General features: G+C 40.2%; 1 protein-coding gene across 5 annotated transcripts in view; it reads left to right on the top strand.

Moving 5' to 3' along the window:
- The first annotated feature begins 346 nt into the window (after positions 1-346).
- SCN8A (sodium voltage-gated channel alpha subunit 8) overlaps positions 347-22,190 on the top strand; it is a 113,782-nt gene continuing 91,938 nt past the window's right edge. For all 5 annotated transcript variants that reach the window (XM_061204670.1, XM_061204667.1, XM_061204666.1 and 2 more), the window contains exon 1: positions 347-622. In XM_061204670.1, coding sequence (XP_061060653.1) covers positions 347-622 — 276 coding nt within the window. The remainder of the gene's footprint in view (positions 623-22,190) is intronic.

Below are 22,190 nucleotides of genomic sequence, written 5' to 3'. Positions count from 1 at the left end.
TAGCTGTACGTGGTTACTAACTGTGAGCTGCATCTAAGTCAATAATAAAAACTAGCAATTCAGGAGACTCCCATGTTTTGATCTCCTTGGCTGCTCATTCCCCTGAGGGGTGGTTATGGACATTGCCTCGTCCATCCATGCCACAGACTTTCTGAAGAGAAAAATAACCATGTCATGGAAGAAACTATAAGTTGCGAAGGTTGTGAATAAAGGTTGAGAGTGAGATGGTTTGGTCTGGCCTCTTTTTAGAGCAGCGATTGATTAATGCTGTCTGTGTTGCTGTTTCTTCCAGAGCTGACCTGTCCTGGACGCAGCATAACTAACGAAGCTGCTGCAGGATGAGAAGATGGCAGCGCGGCTGCTCGCACCACCAGGCCCTGATAGTTTCAAGCCTTTCACCCCTGAGTCACTGGCCAACATTGAGAGGCGCATTGCCGAGAGCAAGCTCAAGAAACCGCCAAAGGCCGATGGCAGTCATCGGGAAGATGATGAGGACAGCAAGCCCAAGCCAAACAGTGACCTGGAAGCGGGGAAGAGTTTGCCTTTCATCTATGGGGACATCCCCCAAGGCCTGGTTGCGGTTCCCCTGGAGGACTTTGACCCATACTATTTGACGCAGAAAGTGAGTTGGAGGAGGAGGAGCAGCAGCTTCAGATACCCCTTTTCTAACAGGCGGAGGGGAGATGGGGAGAAAGAGCTGTGTCTTTGCCCGAGTTTGGATAAGTAGTTAGCCTTTTGTTTCCGTTCCAGTTTACGGCGATTCTTTTTTTGGTTTAATTGCTGCTAAGGGTCATTTATGGGTCTTGGCACTTTTCAGTCTGTTAATAAGACTTCTGTTTTTGGCTCCTTTTTCTAATTTGACAGTAGAAAAAGATTGATGAACAAAAGGGGGGGACATACATGAAATGGGACTGTTTAATAGAGTACAAGAAAGATGGCATAGTGAGAGATGGCACAGCCCTGTAGACTCTTGCTCACACATTCAGAATTCTATCTTTAAATATAAAGATGATGTTATTATTGCAGCATCAACAGAGCCTGTTGTTAATATAATGGAGATGATGGCTTTGTCTGCTTACCTAGCCCCCTTTGTGACATTAGATTGTAGCCTTTGGGGACAGGAATAGAATAGAGTAAACCAAACTGGGCCAATGAGGAGACCAGGTCTGTAGCCTTGTTACACAGTTGTCTGGGTTCAGCGAGCACTGATTCTTACATAGAGTCAATTCTGTTATTCCTGCTAGTAAGGAGCATGAGTGAGAGAAATACCAATCTTCATTTCGCCAAGAGTTTCAAATTTCCCTAACAGATGTTTGACCAAACCTTGGGTTTCTTTCTCAATGATTATCTTTTGAAACTAGGCAACAAGTAAAGAAGCAGAGCCCCCAGTTAATCCAATGGCCAAGTAATTAGCCATTGAATACTGAAGACAGATTGACAGATGTCATTTAAAGAATTAAATCCATAGGTGTTTCCAGATGAAGGGTGAAAAGGCTTTGTGTAATTATATATTTACAAATATAAAGCTTAACTGAACTGCCTTTATTAACAAAACTGCTGTTAACTAAATTGCCTTTTAGTCTTTCAGTTATGGAAGAAATTTCTGTTTGTTTGTCTTAATAATGGGACAGAAGTAAGACTTGAGGCGAATAGATCTCTTGATTTAGCTATAGTTGTGGAGGCATCTTAGGTCTGAATGGCAAAACTAGTTAAGACGTTGTCTACATAAAATGGCCCTTCACCCATGTACTTCTGTTGCAGCTCAGAACAGCTACGTAATAGGAAAAAGTAGTATCAGTAGCCTGTAACTTCCACTGGGAAATTTAGAATGTTTAAGGAACAAAACATGATATGATATAAAGAAAAGTAGACTAGAGGTAAGAAACCCCCACTCTACCATAATTCACCATGTTTATTATTTATAGTTTCCTTCTTTAGTATGTGTATTTTCCAAGCTACCATAAATAGTTCATGGGAAAAGAAAGTAGTAGATAAAGAAAAAAATCTTCTCAAAACTAGCTCATGTCCTGTAGCAAGTCATTTCACCTCTCTGGGCCTAGATTTCTCATGTAGAAATTGAGAAGTTGGACAAGACTTCTAAGGACTTTTTCAAATGTCAAATTCTGGGGCTAAGTAAGTTTCCATAAACAGTCATTGATTTCCTCACTTACTTATCCTTTTTTTAAAATCTGACTATTTAATCTGGGCCTTTGCTGAATGGGGGTAGGTGGGTGAGGAAGGAGACAAGGTTTTAACTTTCTGGGTTAGTGAATAAGAGAACATGGAATCTTGCGCTGTTTTTAAAAAAATATTTCATTGATTGTAAAATTTTGAAATATTTTAAGATATATTTCCTTCCTCTTGCCTGCCCTTGCATCCTTAGTCTTAGTAGAGGTAAAAAGAAATAACAAAATACAGAGTTTAGGTCGTGCCTATTTAGGTAAGTTTGGCCAACTGGTATAACTTTTTCAGAAAATACTCTTATGGCAATAAGCAGATAGGTAAAGCCCTTTGGACTCTGGCCTTTCAGGTGCCTGCAAACTCTTTGCTTTTATTTGAACTATTTGCTTTTCTAACTCAGATGCAAATTAAACTTCCTTTTCTTAAACCTGACTAATATATGAAAAATGTAGAGAGCTATTCATTGTCAGAGCCTAGTTTTCCTTTGCATGCCTTTTTCCCTGGTTCCTGCCTTATAGACAGCCTCTTTCCATTCCCAATGCCTTAGATTTCAGTGCTCCTAGCTTGGGAGTGAGGACCCAAAGAGAGTGGTCTCTGGCCCTAATGGGTACTCTTTTTTGGGTAGGCCAGATGTTGATGGCACACCAGTAGGGAACTGGCTCTTCATGATAGAAAATCTGACTTCAGCCTTTGGCCTCACCACAAGGGTAAATAGTTTGTGGAAAGGATAACTTTAATTGTATTCTTTAAATTCTTTTTTTTAGAAAAAAACTGAAATATACCACCATGCAGAAAAATTCATAAAACATAAATGCTTAGCTTAATGATTATTAAAAGCAAACGAACACCTATGACAAGAAAGAACATTAGTAGCACTTCAAGGTATTATTTGTATTTTTAAATAAAGGGTTTTTCAATTGATTAAAAATAATGTGCTTGTTCAAGTTCACTTGCATATATTCACTGGCATTACTAATACGTCTTACTAACTAGGCCTTTCACTGGGCCAAATTAGCGAGGTCTCCCCTACAAGGAAGCACGCTGGGAATCAACCCACATATCGAAATATCCTGAGAGTAGAGGGGACTTTAAGAGGACATTCCCTTCCATTTGTTTTTCAAGGGCTGCCTTAAATAATTCTTGCAAAGTAGAATTTCTTTTCTTTGCTTAATGGTACAAGTGGGTTTCTTTATTTTTTCCTCATAGGTCTCGTTTTCTACCTGATTGATCATTTTTGTGACTCTCATAGTAACTGGTTTCTCATTTCCTTCTCTCTTTATTTTAGAGGGTGAAAGAAAACTAAAGGGTCTCTGTTAGTAAAGTTCTGGTTTCATCCTGTTGTGGATTTCACACTGTCCAGGGACACAGGGTCATAAAACATGTGTATCACATTTTCAAGATACCATTGTACCAGCTGGTGCTGGTTTGAACTCTCATAAGCTTCTTGGTGGTGTCCATATTGCATTTCACCTGACTTTCCCAGATGGTCCCCAGAACAATCCAGATCATCCTCTCTTTGGATTGTCACAGAACTCCCAGTGCTACAACATTTTCCTTGCCTCTTGATACTTTGTTCGAATGTCTCCATTCTTTGACTTTCTTGTTTTTCGAGTGTCACCTGAAAATAATTGAATTTACAGGACATTTAAACTTTTTAATTTATTTAATTTTTAAAATAGGTAATATATTTAAATATGGTTAAAATATAATATATTTAAATATGGTTAAAAATTCAATAAAAGGTATTCAGTAAAAAAGATATTGAGTAAAAAGTCTCCCCTTTACACCTCTCTCTCATCAGCCTACTTCCTGCCTCTCTGCCACAGGTAACCATTGTTAGTAGTATCTTCCAGAGTTTCTTTATACTGTATATGTACAAGCAAAAACAAATAGGTATTTTAGGAACTTGAACTGTCCTGAATGCCTTTGCTCTTGGTTTTCTTTCTACTATTTTCTTAAGCCAATTGAAGTCTTAATTTTGTTATTTGTTTTCCCTTCTTTCATACTATGGAATCTTAAGTTTTATCAGGGTAAATTCTCGGTTCATTTCTCCCCTTCCGCCTGCTTTTTGGAAAATCAAATCAAGGACTTCTTCTCTATTGCTCAAAGTGTCTTTCTATCTTTACTACAAAATATACTCTCCAATGCTTAATAATAACTTGTTGAATTTTAAATGACCGTGTTTAGTCCTAAGAACTGTCTTAAGTGGGGCAGCAAGAAAGTCAGTGGATTAAGTTGAAAGAAGGCCTTCAGAGTTGGCTCCTACCCTTTTTCCTGTTTCTTAAAACCAATAATTGTTATTGGTGTCCTTTTTGTTCAGTGGATATGCCCTCTCATAAGAAAGCCCTATAAACAAAAATCCAAATTACAGGATTGATTATGTTCCTTTAAATTGGGCACATACTTATTGCATTAAAAAATTACATATGGTTTCCCAAAGTTCATTTTACCTTCATGTTTTCATGTCTGTCTTTTCCTGCAAATTGGAGTCAAGCTAGAATCAAAGAAAATTAGAATATGGTAGCCTTAGACATCATCTAGTTCAGCCTCCTCATTTTATAAATTTAATAAAGTGAAATACTTTGTCAAAAGTATTTGCGAACACCTCCTAACTCTCAGTTTGTTACAACATATTTCTAGTTTTCCACTTTTCTAATTTTTCATTGATTGATCCTCAGCCTTGGTTGGCTCAGTTCTTCTGAAGTGAGGCATGCAGATACGGAGAGAGAAAAAAACCTGCTTTTTCATTCACATCCCTGATAATGCCTGTGGTTTAATAACCCTTCTTAGGATGGGTCCTAAGAAATGCAGTGCTTCTGGGGGAAAGGATGGCATTTGTGTTAGCTCCAGTATTTGACCTTCTCAAGTGAAGGAGCTCTGAGTAGTCTAGCAGCCTAGACAACTTGTTCCAGAGACATGGGCTCAGTATCAATACTGCTACCACTGTTCAGCTGGACATGTAATTTGGAGGGAATTTACTTAACCTCTTCACATATTTTTGCTTTTTAAAGGAAGATTATTTCTTAGCCCCCGCCAACCCCCAGCCTACCAGCAGAATGATATAGTGAAAAGAGCACCTAACTGGGAATAGAAAAACCTCATTTTAGTTCTACCATTGCCTCTTGTCTGCCCTTGGCCAAATCACTTAAATTCTCTGGGCTTCAAATTTCCTTATCTACAATATATGCAAGGTAAGAGTTGCGCTTATGTCTGTATCTTTCTAATTGTATTTCACATGTTATGCCTATCACATATTATGTTTTAGCTGTTGCAAACTATTCTGTTTCCCTGGTGTCGCCTGCCTGCTGGTCTCCATCCCCTTCTTCTGGAATGTACTCTATCCTTTAACTTCACCTTTCGACACTCTACCCATTTGTGTAGGCCTATAGCCCTGAGGCCTCTTCTTCCTTATAGCCTAACTTGATGGTTTACATTGGAACGGATTCCTCCTCTTGAATTTCTATAATACATTAAGATCCCAGCCCTAAGAAGTGGGTTTTAGTTGTAACTCAGGTTAGGTATGGCAGGGCACCCTGTTCCCAGCAATGTTTACAATTGTTTCCTTACCTCCCTAATATTAATGCCATCAGCTTCCTCAAATGAAGAACTCTTAAGTCACACACACACACACACACACACACACACACACACAGGCGCTGCATGCATGCATGCATGCCCATGAGCTCCTGGCAGAAAATCCTTGCTGAATCTAGTTTCACACACTTTCAACAGGTGTGCAGAGTGGAGACAGGCTGTTAAAGGAGAGTTTATGTTCATTAGGTGTGATTTGAAGTATTGCTAATCAAGTATTGAATTGCCTGTTGTTGCGCAATAGGCCTAGATGCTGCTTTCTGTTTTAAGTGAAAACTAGATGTTTTAAAACTAGATGTTTTATTTTGTTTAAAAAAACCGTTTTGTAACAATATAAAAAAACAAAATGTTTCCGTTGTTTTATTCACCAAATCAAATTGAGGCAAATGCTTGTGAGTGAATGGGAGGAAGGCCATTCTCAGGGTGGTGGGTTAAGGAAGTGCGTGGTATGGGGTTCTTTTCCATTCTCCAAGTATCATTATCTAGAGGGAAAGGAATTTAATTAAACAATCTTAAATCAGATTCCTCTTTTATAGCCTTAGCAATAGACCAGGAGTTGGGAAACCTTATTTCTAATCCCATTTCCACCTAATTCTAGATGATCTTGGGCATGTCACTTAACCATTCAGCATCTCAGTCTCCCTCGTATAGAAAATTAAGATTATGCTAATAGCTAATATCCCACCTATTCTACAGTGTTGTTGTGAAGATTATATCTTGCCTACACTATACAAAACAAAACAGCCTATTGTGCTAGCCCTCCTTCATTTTTCTCCATTATACACCTAGCATATATTTATTTGTTTATTGTTCATTCTCTTGTATGCTCATTAGCTGGAGCAGTGCGTGCCCTATAGTAAGTGTTCAATCCATATTTGTTGAATGAATGAGTCAATCTTATGAGATAATGCCTGTGGAAACACTATGTAGTTTTCTATGTACACTATGTAGTTTGAACATGAAAGGTGACATTATGATTTTTTTTTCCTAATGAAAAGTTTTCCCATCTACCAAAATGAATGGAACTCTAGGGGGAAAAAGACTGATTATCAATATATCTTTTCCTTTCCTGAAGAATTAGTTTCCTTTAGGGGCTGAGGAATTAGATCAAGAAATGGGTTTCCTGACATTTTAGGGGATTTTCGGAGGGCTGAATTACTAGTTGGTAAGTGCCACCAGTCTTAACTCTCCTCTTGTAGAACCTTAGAATTATCAGGGACTTTATCAAAGACCATTAGGTAATAGCCTCTACCTAGTGCTCTTCTTGATTTATTGGTATCAAGTCTTTATTATACAAAGGATGTTATTTCCTGAATATTCTAAGTTGTTCTGTCATGTCTACCTTTATTAAATGTTTTGCTTCTTTCTCGTCTGTGGGAGTTGTGTTACCCTCCCTGTATTAACCGACTATAAAGGAAATGAGAGAAGCTGACGTGGGGTATATACCAGTTTGGGTTGTCTCATATAAAATATGATCTATTTATTCAACAGATACTTCTTGAGTACTTCCTATGTGTGAGACCTTGTGGGTATTGGGCTCTTTTGGGGGAAACACAGATTAATAAAGTCCATTTTTGACCCTCACATAGCTTATAACATGGTAGTGTGTAGGGTGGTATCACTTTTGACGAGGGGGCCTCAGAAAGTGCCTTATTACTTCATAGTAGGCATAATATTTGGATTTTAGAAAAGAGGGATAGACTGAAACATTCTAGGCAGAAAGAACAATATAAACAAAGGCTCAGAAACAAGGGCATAGGACAATGTAAGAGAAAGCTAAATAGTCTAATTTGATTGGAATTTGGGGAGTTGGGTGATGAGTCTTGGAAGGGAGTGCTGGAGCCAAGTCATGGAGGACTTACAGTGTTAGACTGAGAAGTCTGGTCTTCACTTGGTAAGCAATAGAAAACTACTGAAGCCTTTTTTTTTTTTTTTTTAATAAATTTATTTACTTATTTATTTTTGGCTGCGTTGGGTCTTCGTTGTTGCGCACAGGCTTTTCTCTAGTTGTGGCGAGCGGGGGCTACTCTTCATTGCAGTGTGCGGGCTTCTCATTGCGGTGGCTTCTCTTGTTGCGGAGCACGGGCTGTAGGCATGTGGGCTTCAGTAGCTGTGGCTCATGGGCTCTAGCGTGCAGGCTCAGTAGTTGTGGCGCATGGGCTTAGTTGCTTCGCGGCATGTGGGATCTTCCCGGACCAGGGCTCGAACCCGTGTCCCCTGCATTGGCAGGCGGATTCTCAACCACTGCGCCACCAGGGAAGCCCTACTGAAGGCTTTTGAATGGGAGTAAGGATATGTGATCAAAGTTGTGTTTTGAGGAGGTGAATGTGGCAGTGATGTGTAGGATAAACCAGAGGGAAAGAGAACTGGGACAGAGCAACCGGCTATGAAGTAGTGAGGGTCTGAACTGTGGTGGTGGAAGTGAAAAGTAAGGGGAATAGGTGAAGTCAGAAGTGATGTAGAGATAAATTGATAGGAATTTGTGATTGATTGTAGAAGCTTAAGGAAAGAGCTGAGCATTCAGTCCTTCATGTGATAATTTGATCAATTGTTATTGAGTGTTTTCTTTATACCCACGTTCTGTTCCATACCCTTGGAAACAAAGCAGGCAAGCTCTATATACTACTCCTGGAAGTTAGTTTTTTTTTTTTTTTTTAAACTTTTGGATTTATTTATTTATTTATTTATTTATTTATGGCTGTGTTGGGTCTTCGTTTCTGTGCGAGGGCTTTCTCTAGCTGCGGCAAGTGGGGGCCACTCTTCATCACGGTGCGCGGGCCTCTCTTGTTGCAGAGCACAGGCTCCAGACGCGCAGGCTCAGTAATTGTGGCTCACGGGCCTAGTTGCTCCGCGGCATGTGGGATCTTCCCAGACCAGGGCTCGAACCCGTGTCCCCTGCATTGGCAGGCAGATTCTCAACCACTGCACCACCAGGGAAGCCCTGGAAGTTAGTTTTTGTTGGGGAGACAGATAATAGACAAGTAAAGAAATAAAGTTATTACAGATAACAATAGGTACAATAATGAATTTAATATAGTCCAGGTACCTTAAAGACTGTGGTGCTCTAACTTGGTACAGAGACCCAAACTTAGAGAATGCAGGAGAGTCAAAGGCTACATGCTCTCTTAAACATTCAGTGTCTTAAATACGCTTTTCGCAAGTACTAAATTATAATCTTTAAAAGGACCCATACCACAGATATTCTGAGTTGTTTAAAAGCCAGTATTGTCACTCCACTGAGTTTGCCAATCTTAGATTTTTACATAGGCAAGAGTTCAATACATTTCAACATTAGTGTGAGCTACAGGGGCACCTGTAGATAAACCTAGTATTTTCCCCAGAAAAGAACCTCAGGTCTTCTCTAGTCCTTGTACAAGTCCTAATTTGCAGTTCCAAGGTTCTGAGCCACATAGCGCTTAAGAGACGACTTTTACCTGAGTTCTTGGGTGTGTATTATTAGCTAATCACCTGAGCCATAACATTACACTGACTGGTAATTTTAGGAATTAATCTCTGATGGTTTCTCCAGGGTGTAGTTTATGAAATCTTTTTATTCTATCAAGAATTAACCTGTTGGGGACTTCCCTGGTGGCGCAGTGGTTAAGAATCCACCTGACAATGCAGGGGACATGGGTTCGAGCCCTGGTCCAGGAGGATCCCACATGCTGCGGAGCAACTAAGCCTGTGTGCCATAGCTACTGAGCCCATGTGCCACAACTACTGAAGCCTGCATGCCTAGAGTCTGTGCTCTGCAACAAGAGAAGCCACTGCAATGAGAAGCCCGCGCACCGCAACGAAGAGTAGCCCCCGCTCACCGCAACTAGAGAAAGCCCACGTGCAGCAACAAAGACCCAACGCAGCCAAAAATTTAAAATAAATAAATAAATTTATTTAAAAAAAAAAGGAATTAACCTGTTGAATGGGATATTTAATAATGACCATATAAATGTTGGAGGATTCTCAAGATTACAGTGATATTGATCATCTTCTCACTATAATTAGCCATATTTTAAATCCCTTCTTAGTAAGAGAGAGTAAGACTGTGATGTCATTATACAGGGAATGCTTCTCTTACTGATTGATTCCAAATTCACATGAGTTGTAAATTCTTTATATATAACCCTATTTGACACAATTCAAGATTAGGATTTCCCCATTATATGGCATTTTCTGTCAACTGATTCTAGCAAAATTTTTGATACCTGCTCTGAAGAGGCACTCCTGTTCCAGACACTTTGAGTCTACAAAGTTTGGCCTATGGAATGAAATTTGAATAAAATATTCCTCCCATTTCAGAGGATAAGGTACCCAACCCATCTGCTGCTCAATGTCAATCCCTCTCCCTGTGCCTTTGAGCCCGTCCATGCCTCCCAACCTTCTCTAGCACTTCACTCTCTCAGTCATCCCCTCTCTTTTCTGTACTTTCTATCTTTCCCTTTCACAGTGGTTCTTCCCCTCAGCCTATAAACATACTAAAAGCCTCTCCCATCTTAATGAACCCACACTTGACCCCATATCTCCAGCAGGTATGATCTCTCTTCTCATGCCATTGAAGCTTTTAAAGAGTAGCCGTTTCTCACCCTCACCACCTACACATCTCCCACCCACTCCTCCATCCTTGCAGCCTAACTGCATCCTCCCCTCTCTACTGGCATTCTCAATATAAGATCCTCCAGGATCTCAAATTGCCAGATCTAATGGACATTTTTTCAGTTCTTATCTCACTGAACCTCTCTGCTGTATTTGACACTGTTTATTACTCCCTGATTCTTGCAGTTCTTCACTTCCTTGGCCTAATTCTCTTTACATCTCGGACTGTTCCTTCTCTTTCCTTCATTTCTTCCACCTTTCCTTTAAATGTTGACATTCCCACGGGTTCAGTCCTTGGCCTGTGTTCCTCTCATTTGGCAAATTCTCCCTGGCTGATCTCATCCATTCTCTCACTACTCTTGAATCTGTAGCTCCAGCCTAGAGCACTCCTTAGATATTCAGTGTCTTGCCAGGCATCTCTATCTGGACTTCCCATAGGTAACTCAGTGTATTCAAAATTGAACTCATTTTCTCCCCTCAAACCTACTTATTTCATCTGCTACTTTAGTTGATGATACCACCCAAATTCTAGGTATCATTATTGACTCTCCAATTTTCTACAGTCCTTGAGGATCACTTAGGGAGCTATCAGTGAATGTTGCACATTTTTACAAGTAAGAAAAAATTGTGGCTCAGAAATGTTAATTTGCTCCCGAAATTCCCTCACCTAGTGTGTGGTAGAGCCAGGTTTCAGTTCCTGGGATATGTGAATTTAATACTCATGGTCTTTCTGCCATATCATGCTGTCTCTATAGAGTATATTGCAGGATGATTTTTGGGGTTTGTTTTTTACTATCATTTTAAGATAATTTCTGTCATTTTGCACTGCCTCAATATGAATATAGTATGGGTTTTTTTAGTCCATTTGTTTCATATCATATCTTCAGCATGGTATCTAAGATATAGAAAAGATGAGAAGACTTTTCAAACTAAAATTAATGAATTTTTATGGGTGGATGAGCTAAAGAGTGGAAATGGTCGATTAGACACCTAGCATAAAGGATATAGTTATAAGTTAGTTGATTTTAGCTGCATCATTGCCTCATGACTAAGAGATTCATTCATACATTCAACAAATATGTACAAACTGTCTACCTTGTACCAGATGGGCATCATATTATATCTTCTGCTTGCTAAGCTAAGAAAGTCACAGTAGTTGGAGATATACCCCTGCCTTTAAGGATCTCAGGGTCCAGTGAGAGTTACTGATGTATAAACAGAATGACAATACTATGTTAAGTGCTCTAACAGAAGTGTTGTGGGAACACACAGGAAGGAAGGATAATTCTGTTTGAGAGAGCTGAATGGAGAGGAGGTGATATTTGAGCTGTACCTTGAAGTATTAAAGTATGGTTAAAAAACATTTCATCTGTTAAAGAGAAGAAAGAGTAGTTTGGGTATAAAGAACAGTACATGAAAAGACAGAGAGACATGCAAAACGTTGAAGTGTTTAAAACCATGAGTTTCATTGTGACTGGAGCATGGGGCTTGGTTTGGTAAGAAGAGAGATAAAGGAGAGAGGCAGGTTGGATCCCACTGTGTGCATTCAGCAGTTGTTTTCTTTTTTTTTCTCCTGCTTCCAGAGTTCTCAGGTCTGAAATAACCTCTGGGGCCCATTTTGAGCCAGTGCAGCTGTACGGTGACTTTGGTCCTAGTGACTTTGGACTCTTGGTCTAGCTTATGCACAAGTGTCCTACTGGTTTATGTCAAGTGTGTGAATACTAAGTAACTTGAATATTACCCCTTAGTCCCCTCCTGCTACCCCACCTGTGGTGCCACGGAGCAGCAGCGATCTGTGTGATAGCAACAGCATTATCATAATCGCACTTGTTGAGTCCTTATTCTGTGCCAGGCACTGTAGTAAGGACTTTTTGTGAATTTTCACTTAATCCTCATAATCTGATAAAGTAGGTACTATCAATCGTTATCACTATTTTTATCAATAAGAAAACTTAGCCTTGGCAACCTAAGTTAGTTGCCTAAAATCATGACAGCTAGTAAGCCATGGAGCTGGGCCTTGAATCCAGGTCTTTGTGGCCTCAAAGCCTCTAAACCACTCTACTCTGCTGCTTTCTAAGAGAAAGGAGAGTGAGAATAAATTCTAGAATATGAGGACAGTGAAGAGAGGCATTAACATGCTTTACATAATAAACCTGCCTTTTGCTTTACCCTAGAGCAGCTGCAGGCTGGGTACCCCCAAGAGCGTAAGGGGGAAGGAGATCAAAAGCAAACTCATACTGAAGGACAGTGAGGAGGGGTGGCCGTGTAGGAGGTTCAGAGCCGCCCTGCCTTGGGGCGCAACAGCATGCCGTTTCAGAGCTGAAGCAGCTGCTGTTCTGCCAGGTATGGCAGGATCCTGTGACCAGGATGTGGGCAGGAAGGGGGTGTCAGCTGCTCCAAATGTGGGTTGGAGGGCATGGGGCTACAAGGTCAAACCAGATGAGGAAGTGTATGCAGAAGAAGTGGGAAACAGCAAAGCCACAGGCAGATGGGGTGCTAGCCTTATCTGCGTCGAGCTTAACTTGGGAAAATACCATAAATAGCTGCTGTGAACTCTGTGGCAGGTGCAAGGGCTTTTCTTTTTGCCAGAGTTAAAGGTATTAAGTAAAAAAGATTTCTTCATTGGTCTGAGGTTTGGACCAGATGACCTGGTGTGCTGAGAAGAGTTCAGGACTGGAAGCCAGGAAACCTGGCCTCTGAGGAACCCTTCTATTCCTGTTCCCACCTCTGTGGTCTCAGCTTGGGCAGAGCGCTCTGTGCTTGCTTTCTTATCTGTAAAGTGAGGAGTTAGATTTGATAAGTAGTTTTGAAGCTTTTTAAAAATTGCAGTATTGTGTGATAATTAAGTGTAGGCTTTGGGGCTTCCCTGGTGGCACAGTGGTTAAGAATCCACCACTGTGGAACACGCAGGGAACACGGGTTCGAGCCCTGGTCTGGAAAGATCCCACATGCCGCGGAGCAACTAAGCCCGTGTGCCACAACTACTGAGCCTACGTTCTAGAGCCCGCGAGCCACAACTACTGAAGCCTGTGTGCCTAGAGCCCGTGCTCCGCAACAAGAGAAGCCACTGCAATGAGAAGCCCGCGCACCGCCACGAAGAGTAGCCCCCGCTCGCCGCAACTAGAGGAAGGCTGTGTGCAGCAACGAAGACCCAACGCAGTCAAAAATAAGATAAATAAAATAAATAAATTTATAAAGAAAAAAGGAATAGCCTTTGGAGTTAGACTGCCTTGGTTCCGTTCTAAGTTTTACCACTAAACAACTTTGTGGTCTTGCTACAATTTCATCATCTATAAAATGTACCTACCTCATCAAGTGGTTGCTGTGAGACAGGTATTGTATAAGGCATCTCAGTAGGGTGCCTGCCGCATCGTACCTGCTTAATACCTGCTAAATGTTATTATTTCTTCAAATAGACTCATAGGTACAATTATTAATGAATAAAAGGAATATAAATATGGGATTTAGAGGTCTCTCTTGCTCACTCCTCAGTGTAGTGGAATAGAGACTTGGAAGATTAGGGCTCTAAATATATAGTTCAAACAGAAGTATAAGCCTAAATGAAAAAAAAAATTGCCTGTGTCCTGATGTCCTGCTTTTTAGTTCAGTATTTCTAAGCTGGGTACCAGGACACAGGTACTCTGGAAATTCAGGCCAGTTGTACCTTTGCTGGAGCCTTTCCTGGGACACATTGGGACTATAATTGTAATTTTACTTGAGGTACCCACTGAGCAGATTAGCATTAAGAAAGGCATCAGGACTCCTTTTCAACAGGGTGTAGTCATTTTGACAGTGCAGGTCATTTATTTCTGAACAGCTTCCTAGTCTGAGGTAGAATCTGTGTAGATTTAGCATTAAGTTTTTCTGTATTAAAACAGGGAAAATTTGAAAGGACATTTATTTGTTGCCTGCTGTATTGGCTGTATAGTTACTTAGAAGCGAATGCCAAAAACTGTAGCCATTGATTAGTGGACAACTGGCTACTGCTCTTATCACTGTTATAGCTGTTTTTCAGATCAGCTATATTTGTGTTATTATTGGGTAGAAGAGGACTTCTCTGTGCATGCACACTCTGAAACCAATAGGCAGAGAGGATTTGCCCCCGTAGAAGGTAGCAGGATTAAGAATTTATAGTTAGGCAGGAAAGAGCTAAGAACTACTATAAGTCAAATTAGCTAGTTGCCTGGTTCAGAAGAGGTACATAGGTCTGGGAGAAAAAGGTATATATATATATTAGGTTTAGCAGGCAAGAATTTAAGGCTAGAAGTCAGCTAAAAATGAGAGGGTCAGGCAATTCCAGAAGTCAAAACAGTTAGGATCTAGGGTCCAAACCCTGGGAGATAGTCATAAATCAGTGTCGATAACAGTTACAGCCAGATGGAACCAAAGGATATTGGTTCCCAACTGCCGCCTTGTAGATTAGCTCAATCCCTGAGCCCCTAGGTGTTCATTATAGCCAGAAGGTCATCAGATGCCTGTGGGTTACCTTCGCCCCACTTGAGATGATGACCTCTCAGGGGAGGGAGAACTTGGTTGGGTGGAGAACTGCTCTCCTGGGCCTTGTGTCCCACAGCAAACCAGGAGCTGGGTAATAAACCTTTCCCTAAGAAGCTTTCTGTTCTGTGATATGCTCCACCCCTGCATTGAGTACTCTTCCCTGTAATGTCCTTTCATATTTACCCACCCTTTATTACTTTAATTTGTACATTTTGTATGGCTAAAAAGATTAATCCAGTCCTGGGGTGAGGGTGGGGAAATGCTCATGAGTTGGCTGCATGCCGTACTTTGGTAACTGTGTGCGTTTATTGTATTGTGTTTGCAGTGTGCTACGATTTGTTTGGAATGAATATGAATGAGCTTGTACCTGGCCTTGCACAACGTTCCTCCTCCTTATTGTAGACTGAAGAGAATACCTCTTACCCTGCGTTAGCAATGGCAAAGCTCCTGCATCGTGTGCTCCAAGCCCCACGTTGCTAATTAGAAATGAAAAGCCTGTGCTTTTCAGAAGGCTCATCTTATGCCGGCATGACACATTTATTAATTCTCCATGCCGTAACTTGTAAAGAGCTGTCCCACCGCTCCTAATGGGCCTTGTGCTCACACACATTCAGTGGCTGTTGTTACAAACTGCTATTTTCCCTTGGGCCATAAACCACAATTCAATTTCAATTTCCCTTTTAACTCATTTACTTCACAAAGATCTAATTTAAGACAGATTAGGTAAAATATTATTGGACTTCATGGGTACCAAGTGACTGTTGCTTAAGAAATATTCTCGTAAGAATCCAAAGCTTGCTGTCCTTTCCATTCCCCCTGAGCTTTAAAGGATCTGGTGTTGGAGCACAGTATTGAATAAGGGACGAATCTCCTTTTCTGGATTCTTACCAGCAGTTTAACAATGATTACTGAGATTTAAATCAGCCATGTGTATGACTTTAAAATGCTTTTGTATATATTTTTTTAAAAGTCAACCCATCACCAGTCATCCCTATCCATTCTCTCTCCCATAGTCACTGTTCTGCTAAGAACAGGGGGTATAAGTAGGGGATATAGGGCAGGGAAAAAGCAGCCTGTGGTACAGTTCTGTCTGGTACACTTCTGCCCCATGCTGCCCCCTGCCCACATAAGTATAGTTGTCAGGATGGTATTAAGCACTGTTGACCATGGACTTGACAGAGTTTCAGTTGAAGGAGCAAAATAAATAACTCAGGAGAGTTCTACCAAGATGTAATGTGAAGGAATGAATAATAGTAGGTTTTCTCCTCAAAAGTACGGTTTGCTGCTTTGTTGCACTTAATATTGGATGCTTCTGTGTATTTTGTAAATTGTAGACTCACAGATGTCAGAGCTGGAAAGGACCTGGGCACGCCCATCAGGCAGCCCCCTCTCTCACGTTAGAGATGCGGAAAATGAGATCCAGAGAGCTGCAGGGGCTCCCCCAGGGCATACAGCCAGGTAGAGGCAGGTGAAGAAGGACAACCTATGTGTTTTAATACCTGACAGGTGATGTGGCAGTTCTCAAATCCTGATGAGCACAGATTCCTCTGCAGCTTGTTTATCAGAACCTCTGAGGTGGGACTTGTGAATCTGCTTTTTTTTTTTAAAAAAAAAAAAAAGCTGAATGGATAAAGAAGATGTGGCACATATATACAATGGAATATTACTCAGCCATAAAAAGAAATGAAATGGAGGTGTTTGTAATGAGGTGGATGGAGTTAGAGTCTGTAATACAGAGTGAAGTAAGTCAGAAAGAGAAAAACAAATACAGTATGCTAACACATATATATGGAATCTAAGGGAAAAAAAAAAAAAAAAAAAAAAAAAGAGGTCATGAAGAACCTAGTGGCAAGATGGGAATAAAGACACAGACCTACTAGAGAATGGACTTGAGGATATGGGGAGGGGGAGGGGTGAGATGTGACAGGGTGAGAGAGTGTCATGGACATATATACACTACCAAATGTAAAATAGATAACTAGTGGGAAGCAGCCGCATAGCACAGGGAGATCAGCTCGGTGCTTTGTGACCACCTAGAGGGGTGGGATAGGGAGGGTGGGAGGGAGGGAGATACAAGAGGGAAGAGATAAGGCAACATATGTATATGTGTAACTGATTCACTTTGTTGTAAAGCAGAAGCTAGCACACCATTGTAAAGCAATTATACTTCAATAAAGATGTTTAAAAAAAAAAAAAAAAAAGCTAATTAGATCATTCTTAAGCAACCAGTCTGGTTTAGGTCAGAACTGCTGTTAGTATATAACAGGGATTAGCCAACCTTGACCCCTGGCCCAGATCAGCTCTGCCATTTGCTTTTGTACAGCCCATGAGTTAAGAAGGGTTTTCACGGGACTTCCCTGGCGGTCCAGTGGTTAGGACTCCGCGCTTCCACTGCAGGGGGCACAGGTTCCATCCCTGGTTGGGGAACTAAGATCCCACAAGCCTCATGGTGTGGCTAAAAAAAAAAAAAAAGAAGGGTTTTCACATTTTTAAATGGTTGGGGAAGAGTCAAGAGCCTAATAATATTTTGTGATATGTGAAAATTTTATGAAATTAAAATTTCCTTGTCTGTAAATAAAGTTTTATTTGAACACAGCCACTCTTATTTGTTGACGTATTGTCTGTGGTTACTTTTGCAACTACAATGGCAGGTTGTTGCGACAGGGACTGTATGGCCCATGGAACCTATAATATTTGCTATCTGACCCTTTACAAAAAAGGTTTGCTGACCCCTGATATATATTATTCTATCTCTCAGATAAGCACTGCAAGCCTCAGTGTTAAAAGGAGATTCCTAAGCTTTGAGAACTTGTGTTGGTCCAAACAGCATCTTGCTTTATGCAAAAGATGAAGTTTGAAAAACTGCATATGAATTAAGCATATGTAAATCTAATTATTTTAACAATAAAGTATGTTTTATTGTAATACAACTTGCTGCTTGAAGTATGGAGGATTCACCTTCATTTCTGGAGGTTTAGTGTAAGCTAGATGTTTATTTCTCTTTGAATAGAAAAAATATCTCCTGTTTTTATACTTGATAAAGATAGAGGATGTAAATATTTAGAAAGGAGTGATGATAAACTATTCTGTATGCAGTATTCAGTATCCAGATTAATTATGAAATTTCTACTTCACACATAAAATGTCCATAAGGAAGCCTTTATACCTACAAAACCATTGTTTTAGAATTCACTAAAAAGACCTAGTTTCCCTCAGGATCATCAATCTCTTTCTTGCCAACTCAGCACTGTACTCATTCAGAATCCTAGCTACCTCCTAGTTTTTCTTCAACCAAGACCTAACAACTTCAGTTTCCTAACGTCTTCCTTTTCCTTTTCCTCTTCTCCTTTTCCCTCACCTCAGACATACAAGCATTTGTTCAGTCACCAAGCAACAGGCATTTATCGAGCATCTGCTCCATGCCAGGTGCTGTGCAGGCTCTGATTCTGAGATAGGAAACACCCTCAGTGGTTCCTCTAGACCTATCTTTCCATCATGACCAAACTAAAAGATGAGAAATTGGGAAGGTGCAGAGTTTGTTAACTTTTAAAAACCCTGTTGCCTATCTTCTTCTAAGGCAAGTGGGTGATTTTGTAAAGGCCCAGCCTGGTGGTTTTAGATCCTGGGACACGGGCCAGTGCTTCTTTCGTTGTCGCTGAGGCTTTTATGCAGCGTACCCCAGGGGCTCAAATTTCTCATTCACCGGAGACTCCATCCCCCACACCAGGTTCATTCTCTGCCATATTCCCATTGAACTGCCTCTCAATCTGGCACAATAGAAGCTGTAAAGAGGCTCTAAACTTGGAATAATATGTTGCTCCTTGCTGCCTGACCTTTGATAGGTGGTGTCCCTCTCCTGAGCTTTTGTGAAATGCATAGAGGATAATAATCCCTCCTTCACACATACTTCATGGGAATATTATGAGGTTGAATGAGGAGGTTATTTAAAAGGCTTGGCATTTTCAGAGAGGGGGTTGCTATAGAAACACAGAGGAGTACAAGTACTTCAGAGAGGGGGTTTTGGGAAAGTGCGGGGCTCATTGTTTCTTTGGGAAGCCAAAATATGGAAGAGCCGTAGCTCAGCCCTTGACTTCTTTCAGCCTAACCCCAAGTCTACTACTTCCTCTTGCTTTTAGGATTAGTCTTTCCCTGCAGCGTACCCCACTGGAACCAGTCCCTTCTAGTACAGGAAGAATATTATTGCAGTGCATTCTCACACCGGGGATGGTGCATTGAGCATTTCCAGAATGTATATGGCTCAGTACCAGCACTGCTTTTCTACTGTGGAGAGACTGGTGTGACTCTGCCAGATTAGGAAAGGAAAGAGCAGAAGATGAGAGGACAGGAACTTTGAAAAATCTGCCAGCAACCGTTTATTGGGAGTGCTTGGGTTGAGCATTATATTGGAGCTGTGGGAGGAAGTATGAGTGAGGTTGGTTCCTGCTCTCCAAGAGCTTGAAACCTAGTTCTAGGAGTAGGTGGGGAGGGTGGAGGGGAGGGTACAAAAAGAGCTGGGAGAATAATGAAAGACACAAACTCTTGAGTGTAGAAAAGGGAGAGCTCAGAGTAACTGGAAATATACCACAAAAAAGTGGGACCTCAGTACCAAAATCAAAATATCGCTGACCTCTGTGGGAAGGAGAGTGTGTATTTGGAAAGGAGTGCAGAAAGGAGCAGTATTGGTAAGGCATTATTTCCTAGGCTAACTGATGGGTGCATAAATGTTTGTGGTATCATTCTTTAGACCTTTTTATATGTCTTATACCTCTTACATGGTTCATTTTTGTGTGTGTTTTTGTGGTGTTTTGTTTTCATTGAGATACAGTTCACAAGCTAGAAAATCCACCATTTTAAAGTGTACAGTTCATTGGCTTTTTGTTGACAAGGTTTGCAGGCATTACCACTATCTAGTTTCAGAACATTTTCATCACCCTAAAGAGACCCATTTGCAGCGAGTTCCTAATCCCCTCTCCATCCAGCCCTAGGCAGCCACTAACCAACTTTCCATCAAGATTTGCCTATTCTGGACATTTCATGTAAACGAAATCGTACAATATGTGGCCTTTTGTGTCTGAACTCTTTTCAAGATTTTGCAAGGCCATGTTGTAGCATGTATAAACACTTAACTTCTCTTTCTTTTTTTCTTGGCCCAGATGTCCTTATTTTTCAAAAAGCTCCTTAAATCTTTCTGAAGTTCAGAATGGGTCGGGAACCACTTTTAGCTATTACTATTCTTAATTCTGTTATTTGGCTTGGAATAAAACTGACTTTAAAAAGTGTATCAATAACACCTTACTGGGCACTTTTCAGGTAATCATGTACAGTTGACCCTTGAACGATGCAGGGGTTAAGGCCATGGACCCTCAGCATAGTTGAAAATCCACGTATAATTTATAGCCAGCTCTCCAAACATGCAGTGTCTCCCACACCTGCGGTCCCTTAGTGTCTGCAGTTCCTCTGTACCTGTGCTTCTGCAGCCGACTGTGGATCGGGTAGTACTGTAGGATTTACTATTGAAAAAAATCCACGTACAGGTGGACCTGAGCAGTTCAAACCCATGTTGTTCAAGGGTCAATATATTTTTATTGTGGTAAACTATACATAACACAAAATTTACTATTTTAACCATTTTTAAGTGCACAATTCAGTGGTATTAAATACATCCACCATGTTGTACAACCATTGCCACTATCCATTTCCACAAATTCTTTTATCATCCCAAACAGAAACTTTGCCCATTAAACAATAACTCTCCATTCCTCCTGCCTGAGGCCCCTCATAAACTCTATTCTACTTTCTGTCTCTGTGAATTTGCTAATTCTAGATACCTCAGATAAGTGGAATCATATGACATTTGTCCTTTTGTGTCTGGCTTATTTCACTTAGCATAATGTCTTCCAGGTTCATCCATGTTGTAGCATATGTCAGAATTTCAATCCTTTTAAGACTGGAGAGTATCCTGTTATATGGATATGTGCCACGTTTTGTTTACCTGTTTGTCAGTTGATGGGTTGTTTCCACTTTTGCAGTATTTTGAATAATGCTTTTATGAACATCCATGTATACATTTTTGTGTGAACCTGTTTTTAGTTCTCCTGGATATATAGCTAGGAGTGGAATTGCTGGGTCATGTGGTTTAACTCATTGTTTAACTTTTGAGGAACTGCCAACTGTTTTCCAAAGTGGATTAACAATTTTACATTCCTACCAGTAATATATGAGAGTTCCAATTTCTTTATATTCTTTCCAGCATTTGTTATTTTCCATGTTCTTTTTTTGAATTATTACCATCCTAGTGGATGTAAAGAGGTATCTCATTGTGGTTTTATTTGCATTTCCCTAATGACTAATAATGTTGAATATCTTTTCATGTGCTTATTGGCTGTTTGTATACCTGCTTTGTAGAAATGTCTATTCAAATCCTTACCCATTTTTAACTTGGATTATTTGTCTTTTTACTGTCGAGTCGTAGGTGTTTTTTTTTTTTTTTTATCTATTCTGGCTGCTAAACTCTTATTAGATACATGATTTGCAAATATTTTCACCCATCCTTTGGGTTGTCTTTTCACTTTCTTAATAGTGTCATTTGCTGCACAAAAGTTTTGAATTTTGATGAAGTCCAGTTTATCTATTTTTTCCTTGGTTGCTTGTGCTTTAGGTGTCACATCTATGACACCATTGCCTAATCCAAAGGTATAAAGATTTACACCTATGTTTTCTTCAATGAGTTTTATAGTTTTAGCCTTTACATTTAGGTCTTTGATCCATTTTGAGTTAATTTTCATATCGGGTGTGAGATAGAGGTTCAGATTCATTCTTTTGCATGTGGTTATCAAGTTGTCCCAGCACCATTTATTGAAGACTGTTCTTTCCCCTTTAAATTGTCTTGGCACCCTTGTCGAAAATCAATTGACTATAGATGTATGGGTTTATTTCTGGACTCTCAATTCTATCCCATTAATGTGTTTGGCTATCCTTATGTTAGTACCACAGTTTTGATTATTATAGCTTTGTGGTAAGCTTTGAAATGGAGAAGTGCGAGTCTTCAACTTTGTCCTTATTTTTCAAGATTGTTTTGGCTATTTTGGTTCCCTTAAATTTCTATACAGATTTTAGGATCAGCTTGTTAATTTCTGCCCAAAAAGGCAGTTGAAATTTTGATAGAGATTGCATTGAACCATAACAATATTAAGTCTTGCAATCCATGAGTGCAAGATGTCCTTCCATTTATTTACGTTTTTTTCAATATCTTTTAATGATGTTTTATAGTTTTCAGTGTATAAGTCTTATACTTCTTTTGTTAAATTTATTCCTAGGTGTTTTATTCTTTT

Source organism: Eubalaena glacialis, chromosome 11, assembly GCF_028564815.1.
Source record: "Eubalaena glacialis isolate mEubGla1 chromosome 11, mEubGla1.1.hap2.+ XY, whole genome shotgun sequence".
In the NCBI taxonomy this organism is placed as follows: domain Eukaryota; kingdom Metazoa; phylum Chordata; class Mammalia; order Artiodactyla; family Balaenidae; genus Eubalaena; species Eubalaena glacialis.
This window is presented reverse-complemented; position numbering and strand designations above follow the sequence as displayed.